Source organism: Triticum aestivum, chromosome 4A, assembly GCF_018294505.1.
Source record: "Triticum aestivum cultivar Chinese Spring chromosome 4A, IWGSC CS RefSeq v2.1, whole genome shotgun sequence".
NCBI classification, from domain to species: domain Eukaryota; kingdom Viridiplantae; phylum Streptophyta; class Magnoliopsida; order Poales; family Poaceae; genus Triticum; species Triticum aestivum.
The window spans coordinates 81,240,656-81,258,741 of record NC_057803.1 but is presented as its reverse complement, the minus strand read 5'-3'; the positions used below and the strand labels follow the sequence as shown (position 1 = coordinate 81,258,741).

The following is an 18,086-nucleotide window of genomic DNA, read 5'->3' as shown; positions in this document are numbered from 1 at the left end:
ACTCATTCTTGCTTGTTTGTCATGCCTGCTACTGCTTAGAGTTGTGTCAGGTCTGATTCATCGGGAATGAATCAGAGGTGTGTAAACATGTCCTACTGTGTGTGAGCTAAGTGTGTGAACACGATTTGGTAAAGGTAGCGGTGAGAGGCCATGTAGGAGTACATGGTGGGTTGTCTCATTGCAGCCGTCCTCAGGAACTGAGTTCTGTGTTTGTGATCCATGATTCAGCTACTACCACGCATTGGGCCCGAAACCAATGGACCCTCTCGGCTTCTTAATCACCCTTGTCCTCTGTCCAGGAGTTGCAAGTAGTTTCTGGTGTTTGTAGTATGCTGGAGGCCGTGGGCAGCGCTGACCGGAGGGGTGGGCTGTGATGCGGTAGGCACGTGGCACGGTGTACCCGGCGCCCGTTTGGTGTCTCGGGAACCCTGTTCACATCGTTTGGGGCTATGAGCGAAACTCCGGCCGGATCTCCTCATGGATGGAACCCGAATAGGCGATAAACCTGGACTAGAGACTTGAGTGTTTAGGTAGGCCGTGGCCGACACCCACGTTGGGCTTCCGCTTGAAGGTTGCCGAGTACATGTCGTGTAAACGGCGGTAAGTGGTGAGAGCGTGTGTGAAGAAGTACACCCCTGCAGGGTTAACATCATCTATTCGAATAGCCGTGTCCGCGGAAAAGGACTTCTGGGTTGCCTGTACAGTTCATAGACAAGTGAAAGTGGATACTCTAAAATACGCAAGATAAGCGTGAGTGCTATGGATGGCGTTCTCGTAGGGAGACGGGAGTGGATCCATAGTGGTGTATTGATATGGTGAATATGTGGACTCGTGTGCGCCACCTCAAAGAGTTGCATTGCAGTCGTAGTTCAGGTTAGCCACCGAGTCAAAGCTGGCTTGCTGCAGTCAAACTCCACCATCCCCTTGTTGATAATGATGCATATGTAGTTAGATCTGATGTAAGTCTTGCTGGGTACATTTGTACTCACGTTGCTTAATTTATGTTTTTGCAGAGAGACTTCAGTCTCGCTAGTAGTACCGCGTGGACTTCGACGTTTAGCTTGTTACCTCAGCTACGATCTTGTGCCCTCGGCAGGATCTGGTAGATAGTCAGGCTTTTCAGCCTTTTTCATTTATAGTTGTCTGTACTCAGACATGTTAAGCTTCCGCATGTGCTTTGACTTGTATGCTCTGATTGTTGGGTCATGAGACCCATGTTTGTAATATCTCGCTCCTCGGAGCCTATTGAATAAATTACTTGAGTCGTAGAGTCATGTTGTGATGCCATGTTGTATTTGCACATATCGAGCATATTGTGTGTATGTTATTGAAATGCTTGGTATGTGTGGGATCTGACTATCTAGTTGTTTATCCTTAGTAGCCTCTCTTACCGGGAAATGTCTCCTAGTGTTTCCACTGAGCCATGGTAGCTTGCTACTGCTCCGGAACACTTAGGCTGGCCGGCATGTGTCCTTCTTCATTCCTGTGTCTGTCCCTTCGGGGAAATGTCACGCGCTGAATACCGGAGTCCTGTTAGCCCGCTACAGCCCGGTTCACCGGAGTCCTGCTAGCCCAGTGCTACAGCCTGAATTCACTCGCTGATGACCGACACGTTCGATGCTGGGTCATGGATGCCTGTCCCTGTAAGTTAGTGCCACTTTGGGTTCACGACTAGCCATGTCAGCCCGGGTTCTTTGTCATATGGATGCTAGCGACACTATCATATACGTGAGCCAAAAGGCGCAAACGGTCCCGGGCCAGGTAAGGTGGCACCCGTGGGAATACCGTGCGTGAGGCCGCAAAGTGATATGATGGGTTACATGCTAGATCGGTGTGACTTAGGATCGGGGTCCCGACAACAACATACGTTGTTCCCTTTGTCATTGGTATGTTACTTGCCCGAGATTCGATCGTCAGTATCTCAATACCTAGTTCAATCTCGTTACCGACAAGTCTCTTTACTCGTTCCGTAATACATCATCTCGCAACTAACTCATTAGTTGCAATGCTTGCAAGGCTTATGTGATGTGCATTACCGAGAGGGCCCAGAGATACCTCTCCGACAATCGGAGTGACAAATCCTAATCTTGAAATACGCCAACCAACATGTACCTTTGGAGACACCTGTAGAGCTCCTTTATAATCACCCAGTTACGTTGTGACGTTTGATAGCACACAAAGTGTTCCTCCGGTAAATGGGAGTTGCATAATCTCATAGTCATAGGAACATGTATAAGTCATGAAGAAAGCAATAGCAACATACTAAACGATCGAGTGCTAAGCTAACGGAATGGGTCAAGTCAATCACATCATTCTCCTAATGATGTGATCCCGTTAATCAAATAACAACTCTTTGTCTATGGTTAGGAAACATAACCATCTTTGATTAATGAGCTAGTCAAGTAGAGGCATACTAGTGACACTCTGTTTGTCTATGTATTCACACATGTATTATGTTTCCGGCTAATACAATTCTAGCATGAATAATAAACATTTATCATGAAATAAGGAAATAAATAATAACTTTAATATTGCCTCTAGGGCATATTTCCTTCACCTCCACCCTCGTGGGGCCCTCGTGTCCTTTCCGGACTGCTGCTTATTTTTTTATTTTTCTAAGTATTCCAAAACGGAGAAATATTGCCTTAAAAACTGTTTTGGAGTCGGTTTACTTACCGTACCACAGACCTATTCCTTTTCGGAGTCTGAAACATTCCGAAAAGTGTCCCTTATGTATTCCTATGGGGTTATAGTTTCAATAACATTGCTTTCAACATTTATGGGATTACCTGAGATATAATGTTTGATTCTTTGACCATTTACCACCTTCAGATTTGTGCCTTCGAAGTTGTTGATTTTTATGGCACCGGAACGGTAGACCTCCTCAATAACGTAGGGACCTTCCCATTTAGAGAGAAGTTTTCCTGCAAAAAAATCTTAAACGAGAGTTGTATAGCAATACATAATCACCTACGTTAAACTCATGCTTTTGTATTCTTTTATCATGCCACCTTTTAACCTTTTCTTTAAACAACTTGGCATTTTCGTAGGCTTGGGTTCTCCATTCATCAAGTGAATTAATATCAAATAACCTCTTCTCACCAGCAAGTTTAAAATCATAATTTAGTTCTTTAATAGCCCAATAAGCCTTGTGTTCTAGTTCGAGAGGTAAGTGTCATGCTTTTCCATAGACCATTTTATACGGAGACATACCCATAGGATTTTTATATGCAGTTCTATAGGCCCATAATGCATCATCAAGTTTCTTGGACCAATTCTTTCTGGACCTATTAACAGTCTTTTGCAAAATTATTTGAGTTCTCTATTACTCAATTCTACTTGACCACTAGACTGAGGGTGATAAGGGGACGCAATTCTATGATTAATATCATATTTAGCAAGCATTTTACAGAAAGCACCATGAATAAAATGTGAACCACCATCAGTCATTAAATATCTAGGGACTCCAAACCTTGGAAAGATAACTTCTTTAAGCATTTTAATAGAAGTGTTATGATCAACACTACTAGTTGGAATAGCTTCTACCCACTTAGTAACATAATCAAGAACAACTAAAATATGTGTATAACCATTAGAGGAAGGAAAAGGTCCCATATAGTCAAAGCCCCAAACATCAAATGGTTCAATAACAAGTGAATAATTCATAGGCATTTCTTGACGTCTACTAATATTACCAATTCTTTGACATTCATCACAAGATAAGACAAACTTACGGGCATCCTTGAAGAGAGTAGGCCAATAAAAACCAGATTGTAGTACCTTATGTGTGGTTCTATCTCCAGCATGGTGCCCTCCATAAGCTTCGGAGTGACACTTGCGTAGGATCTGTTCTTGTTCATGCTCACGTACACAACGTCTAATAACGGCATCTACTCCTTCTTTATAAAGATGTGGGTCATCCCAAAAGTAATGCCTCAAATCATAGAACTTTTTCTTTTGATGGTATGTGAAACTAGGTGGTATAAACTTAGCAACAATGTAATTAGCATAATCAGCATACCATGGAGCAGTATGAGAAGCATTTATGACATTTAATTGCTCATCAGGAAAGCTAACATCAATAGGTAGTGGGTCATCAAGCACATTTTCTAACCTAGACAAGTTGTCTGCAGCGGGGTTCTCGGCTCCTTTTCTATCAACAATATGTAAATCAAATTCTTGAAGCAAGAGGACCCATCTAATAAGTCTAGGTTTAGCATCTTTGTTTTCCATAAGATATTTAATAGCAGCATGATCAGTGTGAATAGTTACTTTAGAATCAACAATATAAGGTCTAAACTTATCACTGACAAATACAACTGCTAAGAATTCTTTTTCAATAGTAGCATAATTTCTTTGAGCATTGTCTAGAGTTTTGCTAGCATATTCAATAACATTTAGTTTCTTATCAACTCTTTGTCCTAGAACAACACCTACAGCATAATCACTAGCATCACACATAATTTCAAAGGGTAAATTCCAATCAGGTGGCTGAACAATAGGTGCAGAGATCAATGCTTTCTTAAGTATTTTAAATGCTTCTACACAATCATCATCAAAGACAAATGGTATATATTTTTGTAATAAATTAGTCAGAGGCCGAGAGATTTTTGAGAAGTCCTTAATGAACCTCCTATAAAAACCGGCATGACCAAGGAAACTTCTTATACCTTTGATGTCCTTGGGACATGGCATCTTTTCAATAGCATCAACCTTGGCTTTATCAACTTCAATACCTCTTTCAGAAACTTTATGCCCCAAGACAATACCTTCATTAACCATAAAGTGGCACTTTTCCCAATTCAGGATAAGATTAGTTTCTTCACATCTCCGCAAAACTCGATCAAGGTTGCTTAAGCAATCATCAAAAGAAGATCCATAGACGAAAAAGTCGTCCATGAAAACCTCACAAATCTTTTCACAAAAGTCAGAGAATATAGCCATCATGCATCTTTGAAAGGTAGCAGGTGCATTACATAAACCAAAAGGCATATGTCTATAAGCAAAAGTACCAAAAGGGCATGTAAAAGTAGTCTTTGGTTGATCTTTGGCTGACACAGGTATTTGAGAGAAACCAGAATAACCATCTAGAAAGCAAAAATGTGTATGTTTGGATAATTTTTCTAGCATTCGATCGATAAAAGGTAAGGGGTAATGATCCTTTTTAGTAGCCATATTTAATTTGCGGAAATCAATTACCATCCTATAACCAGTAATAATTTTTTGAGGAATCAATTCATCTTTATCATTAGGAACAACAGTAATACCTCCCTTCTTAGGGACACAATGGACATGGCTTACCCACTGACTATCAGCAACGGGGTAAATTATACCTGCCGCAAGGAGCTTTAGTATCTCCTTTCTTACCACTTCTTTTATTTTAGGATTCAGTCGGCGTTGATGATCATGAACTGGTTTAGCATCTTCTTCCAAATTAATTTTATGTTGACATAGAGTGGGACTAATGCCCTTAAGATCATCAAGAGTATACCCAATAGCAGCACGGTGCTTCTTCAGAATTTTTAATAATCTCTCTTCTTCATGTTCTGAAAGGTTAGCACTAATAATAACAGGATATATCTTTTTCTCATCAAGATAAGCATATTTAAGAGTATCCGGTAAAGGTTTAAGCTCAAACACGGGATCACCCTTGGGTGGAGGAGGATCCCCTAGGATTTCAACAGGTAAATTGTGTTTCAGAATAGGTTCCTGTTTAAAGAATACTTCATCTAATTCCCTTCTTTCATTCATAAACATATCATTTCCATGGTCTAGTAAATATTGTTCTAAAGGATCACTAGGAGGTACGGCAATAGAGGCAAGACCAATAATTTCATCTTTACTAGGTAATTCTTCTTCACGGTGTTGTCTACTAAATTTAGAAAAATTAAATTCATGAGTCATATCATCTAAACCGACAGTAACACCATCCCTTTTGCAATCTATGGAAGTATTAACAGTATTTAAGAAGGGTCTACCAAATATAATGGGACAGAAGCTATCTTGTGGGAAACCAAGAACAAGAAAATCAGTAGGATATTTAGTTTTCCCACACAAGACTTCAACATCTCTAACAATTCCCATTGGTGAAATAGTATCTCTATTAGCAAGTTTAATTGTGACATCAATATCTTCTAACTCAACAGGTGCAATGTCATGCATAATTTCGTTGTATAAGTCAATATGTATTGCACTAGCACTAGCACCCATATCACATAAGCCATGATAACAATGATCTCCTATTCTAACAGAAATAACAGGCATGCCTATCACAGGTCTAGGTTTATCTGTATCACGGGGTTTAGCAATTCTAGCAGTTTCATCACAGAAATAAATAACATGCCCATCTATATTATCAGACAAGAGATCTTTAACAATAGCAATATTAGGTTCAAATTTAACTTGCTCAGGAGTTGTATATGTTTTAATATTGCTTTTACGAACCACAGTTGAAGCTTTAGCATGATCCTTGATCCTAACAGGGAAAGGTGGTTTCTCAACATAAGAAGTATGAACAATAGGATCATTATAAGTAATAGTCTTTTCTTCAACTTTAACAGGTGCAGCTACTTTTACTTCTATGGGAGGATGATATTTAAACCACTTCTCCTTGGGGAGATCAACATAGGCAGCAAAAGATTCATAGAAAGAAGCTACTATCTCAGAGTCAAGTCCATATTTAGTGCTAAATTTACGAAAAATATCGGTATCCATAAAAGATTTAACACAATCAAAACTAGGTGTCATACCTGACTCCTTACCATTGTCGAGGTCCCAATCTTCGGAGTTGCATTTAATTCTTTCCAATAAATCCCATTTGAATTCAATAGTCTTCATCATAAAAGAGCCAGCACAAGAAGTATCAAGCATGATGCGATTGTTATCAGAAAGCCGACCATAAATTTTTTGAATAATCATTTCTCTTGAGAGCTCATGATTGGGGCATGAATATAACCTTGATTTAAGCCTCCCCCAAGTTTGAGCGATGCTTTCTCCTTCGTGAGGCCAGAAATTATATATATAATTGCGATCACGATGAACAAGATGCATAGGATAAAACTTTTGATGAAATTCCAATTTCAATCGTTTGTAGTTCCAAGACTCCATATTATCACATAGCCTATACCATGTCGATGCATCTCCCCTCAAAGATAAGAGTAAGACCTTCTTCTTAACAACATCTTCGGGTACACCTGCAAGCTTAAATAATCCACAAACTTTATCCACATATATTAGATGCTCATCAGGATGTTTTGTTCCATCTCCTAAAAAAGGATTAGCTAGCAGTTTTTCTATCATACCCAAAGGAATTTCGAAGCAAGCATTTTCATTTTCAGTAGGTTCAGTAGGTTGAGGAGCAACTCTTTGCTCTACTGGTCGGGGTGAAGATACCCCGAACAAGCCCCTCAGAGGATTACTTTCCATAGTAACACGTGAAAGTAAATTTCAGCACACTATATAAATTTTTTCTTACCAAATTCCACCTACCAAAGGCGCTTCACTCCCCGGCAACGGCGCCAGAAAAGAGTCTTGATGACCCACAAGTATAGGGGATCTATCGTAGTCCTTGTGATAAGTAAGAGTTTCGAACCCAACGAGGAGCAGAAGGAAATGATAAGCGGTTTCCAGCAAGGTATTCTCTGCAAGTACTGAAATAAGTGGTAACAGATAGTTTTGTGATAAGATAATTTGTAACGAGCAACGAGTAACAAAAGTAAATAAAGTGCAACAAAGTGGCCCAATCCTTTTGTAGTAAAGGACAAGCCTGGACAAACTCTTATATGATGTAAAGCGCTCCCGAGGACACATGGGAATATCGTCAAGCTAGTTTTTATCACGCTTATATGATTCACGTTTGGTACTTTGATAATTTGGTATGTGGTGGACCGGTGCTTGGGTGCTGCCCTTACTTGGACAAACATCCCACTTATGATTAACCTCTATTGCAAGCATCCGCAAATACAACAAAAGTATTAAGGTAAACCTAACCATAGCATGAAACATATGGATCCAATTCAGCCCCTTACGAAGCAATGCATAAACTCGGGTTTAAACTTCTGTCACTCTAGCAACCCATCATCTACTTATTATTTCCCAATGCTTTCCTCTAGGTCCAAACAATGGTGAAGTGTCATGTAGTCGATGTTCACATAACACCACTAGAGGAGAGACAACATACATCTCATCAAAATATCGAACGAATACCAAATTCACATGACTACTAATAGCAAGACTTCTCCCATGTCCTCAGGAACAAAAGTAACTACTCACAAAGCATAAACATGTTCATATTCAGAGGGATATTAATATGCATATAGGATATGAACATATGATCTTCCATCAATTAAACCAACTAGCATCAACTACAAGGAGTAATTAACACTACTAGCAACCTACTAGCACCAATTCCGGATTTGAAGACAAGAATTGGATACAAGAGATGAAGTAGGGTTTTGAGATGAGATGGTGCTGATGAAGATGTTGATGGAGATTGCCCTCTCCCGATGAGAGGAGCGTTGGTGATGACGATGGCGATGATTTCCCCCTCCGGGAGGGAAGTTTCCCCGGCAGAACAGCCCCGCCAGAACCCTAGATTGGCTCCGCCAAGATTCCGCCTCGTGGCGGCGGAGTTTCATCTGAGAAGATGGCTTTATGATTTTTTCCCCATCGAAAGAGTCCATATAGCAGAAGATGGTCATCGGAGGGCCACCAGGGGGCCCACGAGGTAGGGGGCGCGCCCCCACCCTCGTGGGCAGGGTGTGGCCCCCCTGGTGAAGTTCTTGCGCTCAATGTTTTTTATATATTTGAAAAACATCATCCGTGAAGTTTCAAGACTTTTGGAGCTGTGCAGAATATGTCTCTAATATTTGCTGCTTTCCAGCCAGAATCCCAGCTGCCGGCATTCTCCCTCTTTATGTAAACCTTTAAAATAAGAGAGAATATACATAAGTATTGTGACATAATGTGTAATAACAGCCCATAATGCAATAAATATTGATATAAAAGCATGATGCAAAATGGACGTATCATGCACTAGCAAACAAATGAATCCCTTATTACTTTTGACAACAATCTCCAAGATCCAAGGGGGTAAGATATTGCAACAACACAACCTCACTCAGTCAGCAGCTTCATAATCGATATCTTCGGTAATGTCGTTGGTTACTTCCGCAAACCATGTCCGAGTCTACAAAAATCAAACCAAACAGTTTTACGGTCCAAATGCCACTTTGTTCACTCATGTTCCCATGAAAAATCTCTCCATGATAAATCATGCATGTGAACAAATCCCCGTTCTCACCTAATTCATTAAAAAAATCAAAACTAAATCATCGGCATGACTTCCTAGCCAAATCATACGAAACCACGTGCATTGGTGACCTACAACCAATGACAGCAACAAATCCGTTCTAAAAAGCACTACTTTGCAATATGACAAAAAAGGGAGGAGCACGATCACGTACCATATTGCGCGGCGACTTGCTCGTCGACCCCTACAGCGATGGAGTCGAGGGCCCTCCTGGCCCCTAGATTCGTCATCCCCTTCAACCGATCTTCCTCGCGCGGTCGCTATGCTAATAGAAACCACGGGTGGGCCTAAATGCAAAATCTCCAGCCGCTCGGGTCCATCTGCCTACATGGCTGTCCGCATTTTTTCACTCGCCTCAGCTGATTTAGAATTAATCCGAGTCAACCGTCCAAGTACTCCCTCCGGTCCTTTGTACTCTGCATATAAGAATTGTCCGAAGTCAAACTTCATAAAGTTTGACCATATTTATATGAAAAAAAATCAACATCTACTATGTTAAAGTTATACAATATGAAAATTTAAGTCATGATGTATCTACTGATATTGATTTCACATTATGAATGTTGGTATTTTATTTTATAAAGTTGATCAAATTTTACGAGGCTTGACTTTAGACAAATTTTATATGGGAAGTAAAAAGGACCGGAGGGAGTACAGCGTGCAAAGTTTGCGTTTTGCAAGCAGGAGGACTTAAGTGAGCTTCAGTGGCAAATACAAGGGCTGATACTGTATTTAACTCCTCCTCTCGCTCTACCCCCTAAAAAAAACTATCCTCTCGTTCTATCTCTTCCCCTATCCCCGAGAAACCCCGAAACCTCCGCCCGCCCGCCAATGGCGACCGCCGCCCAGGTCGCCGCCACATTTCTCTCCTTCCTCTCATGCCCCCGTCACCACACCGCTCCCTCCCCTTCCATCTCCTTCCTGGCGACCCCTGTATTGCCCGCCTCGCTCCGGGCCGCTGCCGCGGGGGGCCAAACCCTCACCTTCCGCTGCCGGGGCCGTCGCATCGCCGTCGTTGCTCAGCTCCCTACTATGTAAGGATGATCAATAATACTGCGACCACTCAACAATTTGTTCCCGATAAACATTTCTGAACTTGAGCTGTTTTCTCCTAAATCTTGAAACATTTGGAATTTAGCACATAGTATAACTACTTTTGCGCGATTTGACTATTGTACTTCCGGTCGGATCCTGTGACGAGCTTGATTTGGGAGTTTTTTTCCCAGGATTCCAGAGCTAGCTAGCGGGGAGAAGAAAATCCGGTAAGCTATAATCCCCTCGACATGTCGCCATCTTGTGTCTATACACGGAGCTGACATGGGGATTCACTGCACACAGGTGGTCATCGAGGGCGGTGCGATCATTTGCAATGGCGGAGCTGGAGGCACGGAAGATGAGGTACCCAACCACAGGCACCGAGGGGCTGCTTATGGGCATACTCGTTGAAGGTGAGGCACAACCACGTTTGAGCTTACATTTCTGCCCGAACATATGCTTATTTGCTATGCTTGGTGTTTGTGTAAGCAACTTAAGTGTGGCAAAGTAGTTGTGAACTGTGGTTGCAAATGGGATATGATGAATTGGAAGAGAATGAAGAATGATAGATTTTCTCCAGAAAGAAAAACATTATAAAGAATAATGGAGGCGTTAGAACTTCGAAGATTTTGGAGATTCCTTCTCAGAAAGATACTAGAAGTAAGTCTGAGCTATTGATTTCTTGTTTATCTTGTACTCCCTCCCTCTGGAATTAGTTGACTATCAAACTGATGTACCTAGTAGCACTGAAATATGTCTAGATACATCCGTTTGAGCATCAACTAATTCCGAACGGAGGAAGAAAGAAACTAAGAGTATCTATGACTGACTGATGAGATTGGCTTCAAAGAAACTAAGAATACTTTTTCGTAGTTTAAAAGAAACATATAAAAAGGATCGTGTACACTACACCATTATTTATAAGGCATCCCTCCTTGCATGCTTAGGCGGCAAGTAGCCCTGGCAGCGTCTTGCAATTTTGCCTTCTTTAGGCGCTTAGCCTTGGGCGCTTAGGCGGCAAGTCGCCCTGGCAGCGCCTTGCAATTATGCCCGCTTTAGGCGCTTAGGTATCAGGATGGTTGGTGCTCGCCTTAGGTCGCCTTATAAACGATGCACTACACATGCTCTGATGCTCAATTGCTGTTTTAGTGGACATCTAAAGATTCCTGATACCATAATTTACCATGATATTGCCAAACGTTGAGCTAATATTTGCTGTTTATCAGTTTTCTATATTGCTATGCCTATTTTGATGCAACTAAACTACAAATTTGTTGCTTTCAGGAACTAGTGACGCGGCAAAACTTATGCGTGCTAAGGGAATCACATTGCTCACGGTGCGTGACGCGGCAGCAACAATACTTGGGAAGTCAGAAATGTTTTACTTCAGTCCTATGCATCCACCATTGACAGAATCTGCACAGCGTGCCCTTGATTGGGCTGTAAACGAGAAACTAAAGTCAGGTTAGTTCCTTCAAAATATGCTTCCATTATTGTTCATTACTCATTTGTGCTGACAAGGTACTCAAATTCTTCTCTGTACTCTCTAGTAAACAGTATCTGATTGCGCCACATGCTTGTTCTTAGTGTTATGGGGCTTAAGTAATGGGTGTATTTTTTCTTGTTTGCAGAACAAGTAGTGTTGGCGTATTATTTTCCATAATTGATAGTCTACTGAAGATTAATAAATATGTCTAATATCATATATTCACATTGCATATATGTTTAATGATTCCGTCTTGGGTTAACACAAAGATTAAGCTTACCTAGGCATAGAGGAGGAATGTAGAATACTATGTTTACTACTCCCTCTGTAAAGAAACAGAAGACTTTAGTGATCTAAACGCTCTTATATTTCTTTACGGAGAGAGTACTTTATTTCTGCAACGTTTTACATAGTAATGTGTTTCTACTTTCTATACGATGACTATATGTTACCATCTCCTACAGTCTGGATAGCCAATACTTAAATAGTAACAGGTAACCGTAGTCATGCTTTTAACAAATCGATTATTGCATGCATGCTACTACTTCAAGTACAAAACAAGTAAAATGTGTTACCATAGAGGCTTACGGTTACCACAGTAAATCACTCTAAACTAGGTATATACTATTAGGTCACTCTATTGGGAAAACGGGTCACTCTATTGGGAAAACGATGATTCATGTAGGACATATTTCAATTTGGTTTGTTCCACTGCAATTTCCTCGAATTTAACCTTCTTGTATAGTGTTGGTTTACATTTGTAGAGCCATAACTACCAACGCTCCGTCCAAAATAGAAGTGCATACGTTCTGTAGATTAATGATCAAACTCACTATCCACAATTGTTTTTCCTCAGATGTGTTATCTCTCTATCATCTATATTATTTACTTCATTTCCCTGATGAATGTCTATCAGACCATTAGGCTATGCACACCTGCTGACCTGAATCTGTAACATAAGAGCACGAACTGGGTTTAAATGATGAACATAAATGCTGCAGTGTGCAGTGTCTTTGATTTCATTTCTGAGAGTCTCTGAAATTGTTGATATGTGACAATGATTTCAAGCTTTTGTGGGGGAGAACATACTGATGAGAATCGAAATTATGTTGATACTGGGCTCCTGGCTCGATGAGCTAATATCTAGATATCGGTTTGGTATCTGTATTTCTCTATAGGTCATATTACAAATCAATTACTCTTCTCTCAGATGTTTGAAAAGTGAGGGTATTTTCTTACAGCGACCCTGAGAACCCGTAACTATACACTATGGAGTAAGCAATGAATAGGATTTTTATGGTTGGACCATTCGATCTGCATGACAAATTCGAGGACAACATGTGTGCATGACCATGTTGCCGTAAGTCTATTGTGGGCTTAGTAATATTTTTTGTGCCTCTTGTGAAGTCCTAAAAGCAGCCTATGCCCACTTTATGTTACTCATAGGTCCCAAATGGAGAGTGCATATGTCAATGTGGCCAAAATTTGGTTCAATATATTTGGTCTTATTGACAAGAATTTGCATTCATTTGGTGTGTTGCCAATAAGTTGCTAAAATTCTATTCACATCATAGTTGCCGGATTTGCAGTTCGCTCGTTCACAATTCAGGTTCAGGATTCGCAATTCACTAGTGCCTATGAATCGAGTTTGATAGGGGGTATACATCTCCGGTTCGTGAATCGGGTGACCGTTACGTGAATTCAATGACTCCGATTGAATCCGATGGCTGCGATGACTCGGATTCTGAACTCAGTATAAGCAAAAAATTAAAATAAAAAATATACGAGTGCCAAAGGGCATGAAACAATAAAGTCACTAATAGAATAATGTTTAGTTCATAATCAACCAGTGGACTGTTTGCAACCAGCTTAGCAGCTTGACTACATGGTTACATGCATAAAGACATAATGAGTTGAATAGTTAAAAACCACAAAAATGCACATATAAAAAATACTATTAATGCGTTGTTGACCCTTTATGCGTATATAAGCTCTTAATGAGCACCTGAATCAGTGACATAACAAATACCAAAATCTGATTAGAGACGAATGGAGGGAAACTTCCCACCAAAAAATTCACTTTGGGGCCACATGCCGGAGTGCTTAGTCTCATCCGACCAGATTCATTGTTTTCTCCAGAAAGCCCGCGCCCCCAACTCCACCCCATTGTCTTCAAATTTCAGGCCTTCCTAATTCCAGATCCCCAACTGGTGGACTGCTCTGCATGCACCAGGGCCCCCCGTGTAGAAGCTGCAGCAAGTATCACGTAGGACACATCGCCTTATCCGCGATGGAGGCGATGCAGAAGGTGCTGCTGCACAGAGGCGACTCATCGGATCCGACATCTTCATTGTCGTCATGCCGGCCCCCACATATTGGCCGTCGCCTTCGTGCACCAGCTACATGCATGTGCCGGGTCGAGTAGCTGCTGCCCACCCACTATGTCTGCGCCGAGCGCCGCAATTTCGTAGCCACTGGCCGCTAGAACAAGGGTTGTGCTGCTGCACACATGGCCGCACCAGGCTAGCCAACGGTTTCATTTTTTGGGTTTGTTTTGAGTTCGGCGAATCTGGCACCGTTTAGCTACCGATCTGAGCAAATTTGAACCCTGTTCTAGATAAATCTGTTGGAATCGGGGTTCAGTGGCTTTTGTAGCAAATCCGGCAACTATGATTCACATTAGCATGTCAGTATTCTTCACAAAGTTGAGCAAACCGAAGTGGACAAGTTTTGACCAGACTTCGACACAACTTGTTAATTCAATGTCAGTATAAAGCAAGCAGCCAAGGACGCCTTCACTGAATAACTGAAAACATGCCAGTTTTCACCAAGCATAGGACCATACATTCAAGCATCAGACCAAGGCATGTGTTACTCATTTGTTGTAATAACCTGCAAATGCATTGGATATGCTGTAAAGCCTACTCCCTCCATGTCACAATACATACCCATTTTAGATTGGGACAATTGCATTTTTACCCCTAGTTGGTTCCTACCCACGGGTTTTGCCCTTACTTTTCGAGCTTGCTCAGTTTTGCCCTTACTTTTTCCGTCGAGATCCCTCGAATGCCCTTTGACCGTTTGACCAAAACTTTGAAAATTCATAACTAATTCATATGAACTCAGAAAAATGCAAATAAGATATCAAAATGTTCAGATAAACATTACCTTTATGGGCATGTCATTTGCATTCGGGACAAAAGCACCATTTAAACTACCTGAGGTAATTAATGTTATTAACATTATTAAAAATAAATAGGTATAAACAAAAAAAATCGTGAATAAAAATTATATGCAAATGTAGGTGATGTTTTTTGAACATCCTGATACCTTATTTGCATTTTCCTGAGTTCGTATCAACTTGTTATGAAGTTTCCCAATAATGGTCAAAGTCGTTAGAACATTCATAACAAGTTGATACATACTCAGAAAAATGCAAATAAGTTATCAGGAAGTTCAGCAAACATCACCTACATTTGCATGTAATTTTTATTCATGAAAAAAATATTGTTTATACCAACTTATTTTAATAATGTTAATAACATTAATTACCTCGGGTAGTTTAAACGATACTTTTGTCCTTAATGCAAATGATATGCCCATAAAGGTAATATTTATCTAAACATTTTGATATCTTATTTGCATTTTTCTGAGTTCATATGAATTAGTTATGAATTTTCAAAGTTTTGGTCAAACGGTCAAAGGGCATTTGAGGGATCTCGACGAAAAAAGTAAGGGCAAAACTGAGCAAGCTCGAAAAGTAAGGGCAAAACCCGTGGGTAGGAACCAACTAGGGGTAAAAATGTAATTGTCCCTTTTAGATTCCATCCCAGTCAAACATTTTAAGGTTTTACCAACATCTGCGACACCAAATTAATAGAATTAGGTCCGAAATATACTTTCCTAATGCATGCTTGATTTTGAGGAAATATATTTTCATAAAAACTCATGGTCAAGGTTACATTTGAGACATGTCAATGTAGGAGGGAGTACTTAATTCCTTCCTTTTGTAAAATCGCTTTGTTTCCAACTTGATAAAGGACTTACCAACACCGTTCGTCCACTGGATTGATAAAGCTGTTTCAGCATGTCTTTTACGGCAGGTATTGTTTATATAGGGTTTAGAGCTGCTTATATTTTGCATGAAGCCTAGATCTACCACTTTTGTCCATTTGATATCATTTCACCAAAAATGATTTGAACAGGACCATGTTAGTACCAGTTTCCTCTAATAAGTTGAGTTTAAAAACACACTGGGTGTGTTAGCAACTCTGTCTGCAACAAAGTTATATAAAAAGTGCTCTGATGGGATTGCTTCTGCATTGATAATCCTATATTTAGAATTAGCATCCAGGATTCCTTAAGACCACCATGAACTTCTTAGCTTGACAATTCCAGCTCGGCATTCATGAGATGACATCTTCATAGTTCATTCATGCAGGACTGTGGGGCAGGTAAAGACTGTATTTTGTTAAGTCTTGTGAGAATTGAAGGGGTTGGAGGTCTTTTTTTCGTTAAGATTATGTACCTCTCCAGACATGTCACTTGTGATCTGCGTGTCTGAGAAGGACCTGGAATTGAAGTCGTGTACGTTTGGTATTGTAAAGTTTGGTAGGTATCAACTACAGTGCTAGTCTAAAATTGCATCAAAACTCTTGCACAAATTGACTGTCCCAGGTCATACTGTAGCCATTACAGTTTTGAATGCTAGTATTTCCCCCTCTTTTGCAATATAGTAGTATTTCCATTTCTGAATCGGTTTGTTGCTACATGTTTGGGTCTAACACTATATGAATATGATCATTTAGTTCAATGGGGTCTAGATATTTATGGCCACTCCCTTCTTAAGTGCACTATGCTTAGAGTCCTGTTGGTTTTATCTACCGCTTGTTAATTGCACTATGCTTAGAGTCCTGTTGGTTTTATCTACAGCTTGTTAAGTGCACTATGCACTATTCTTAACTTTGTGTCCTGAACCCTGATTGCTGATTCCCTTGTATGTTTGCTGACCGGGTAGCACCGTTCCTGATCTGTGTACGCGTTTCAGCGTGAATGGAAGTGTGATGCATTTCTTTGTTGTTTTCTACCTGCCCATGTGAAATATCATATGTTTATTCCTTATTTGTTTTGTTTAATGAGTTGAATTCTGACTTCAGGTGAGGACGGAGAGGTAACGGCCAATCATTTGTTCCTGGCGATATGGTCAGATAAAGAGTCAGCTGGTCATAAGGTTCTGGCTTCCCTTGGTTTTGATGATCAGAAAGCCAGTTTGCTGGCCAAAACGGTAACGGTCTAATTCTTCGTCGAGGTTGATACTTCACAGGGCTAATGGTTTCTCAAACCTTCTACCAACCCTCTGCAGGCAGGCGAAGAGAAAGCAATGAGTCCTAGATAGCAAATCAAGCAGCCGGTTTATAATTGAACTTCCCGGAGGTTATTTATGTGTTCACCTGGCAACATCTAGGCACTAGTTGGCGGCTGGCGGTACCACGGAGCTTCGATAAGTTTTAGGGGTTTTAAGATCGGTTAGGCCGAATCCAAAATGTGTACTCCCACTATTGCCAAACGCAGTACATGTAAAAACATTACAATGTATTTTCGGACGAACACGGTTTTCTTCCACTCTCAGCTAGTTTGTTGGACTGCCCTTCGGAGACCCATTCAAAGATCCAGATTCTGAGTTCATCCCCACCTTCAGAGTTTTTGTTCAATCTCAATCTGAATCCTGACAAACCATGACCATTTTATGGAAAGCGACTGCTCTCCACATCACCGTATAAGTTTGACACGGGACATTATCATCATTTGCGCCTAGAAGTGTGTAGTTTTCTCATCATTCTAAGCAGGGGAAGGGAAGCTTTCCCCACTTTACACCAAATGCGCAACACGAGGTTGGTAGTACCTGGCACTATGCTTCGATTGCAAGGACATCTACCTTCAAATCTTTTACATTGTTTATTGCTGTTTTCACCCTGGCTCTGCGCATTGTTTTTGTTCTGCTTATTGGCGCAGACAACCAAGCTGACAGTGACCATCGGGAGGTTATACATTGTATTCGCGGACAGGGAGGTGTCATGGCTCGACACTTAGCATGTACATACTGGAAGCCGACGCCATGTTGGTGTGGTCAGGTGGGCTGCCCCATTCCCGGGCTTAGGTTTCTGCTCCCAGGTCCTCATCAGGTAGCATCAATTCTACTATCTGCCACCGACAGGGATCAGAACCTGCCCGGGGACGACGAACAGGACCAGCGAG

At 40.9% G+C, this 18,086-nt stretch overlaps 1 protein-coding gene across 1 annotated transcript; it reads left to right on the top strand.

Moving 5' to 3' along the window:
* Nucleotides 1-10,044: 10,044 nt before the first annotated feature.
* On the top strand, nucleotides 10,045-17,459 carry LOC123085272 (ATP-dependent Clp protease ATP-binding subunit CLPT1, chloroplastic). The gene is made up of 6 exons (XM_044506893.1): nucleotides 10,045-10,344; nucleotides 10,537-10,572; nucleotides 10,649-10,758; nucleotides 11,630-11,809; nucleotides 16,988-17,115; nucleotides 17,194-17,459. The coding sequence occupies exons 1-6, from the start codon at nucleotides 10,142-10,144 to the stop codon at nucleotides 17,224-17,226; spliced, it is 690 nt and encodes a 229-aa protein (XP_044362828.1). The 5' UTR covers nucleotides 10,045-10,141; the 3' UTR covers nucleotides 17,227-17,459.
* Nucleotides 17,460-18,086: the final 627 nt, after the last annotated feature.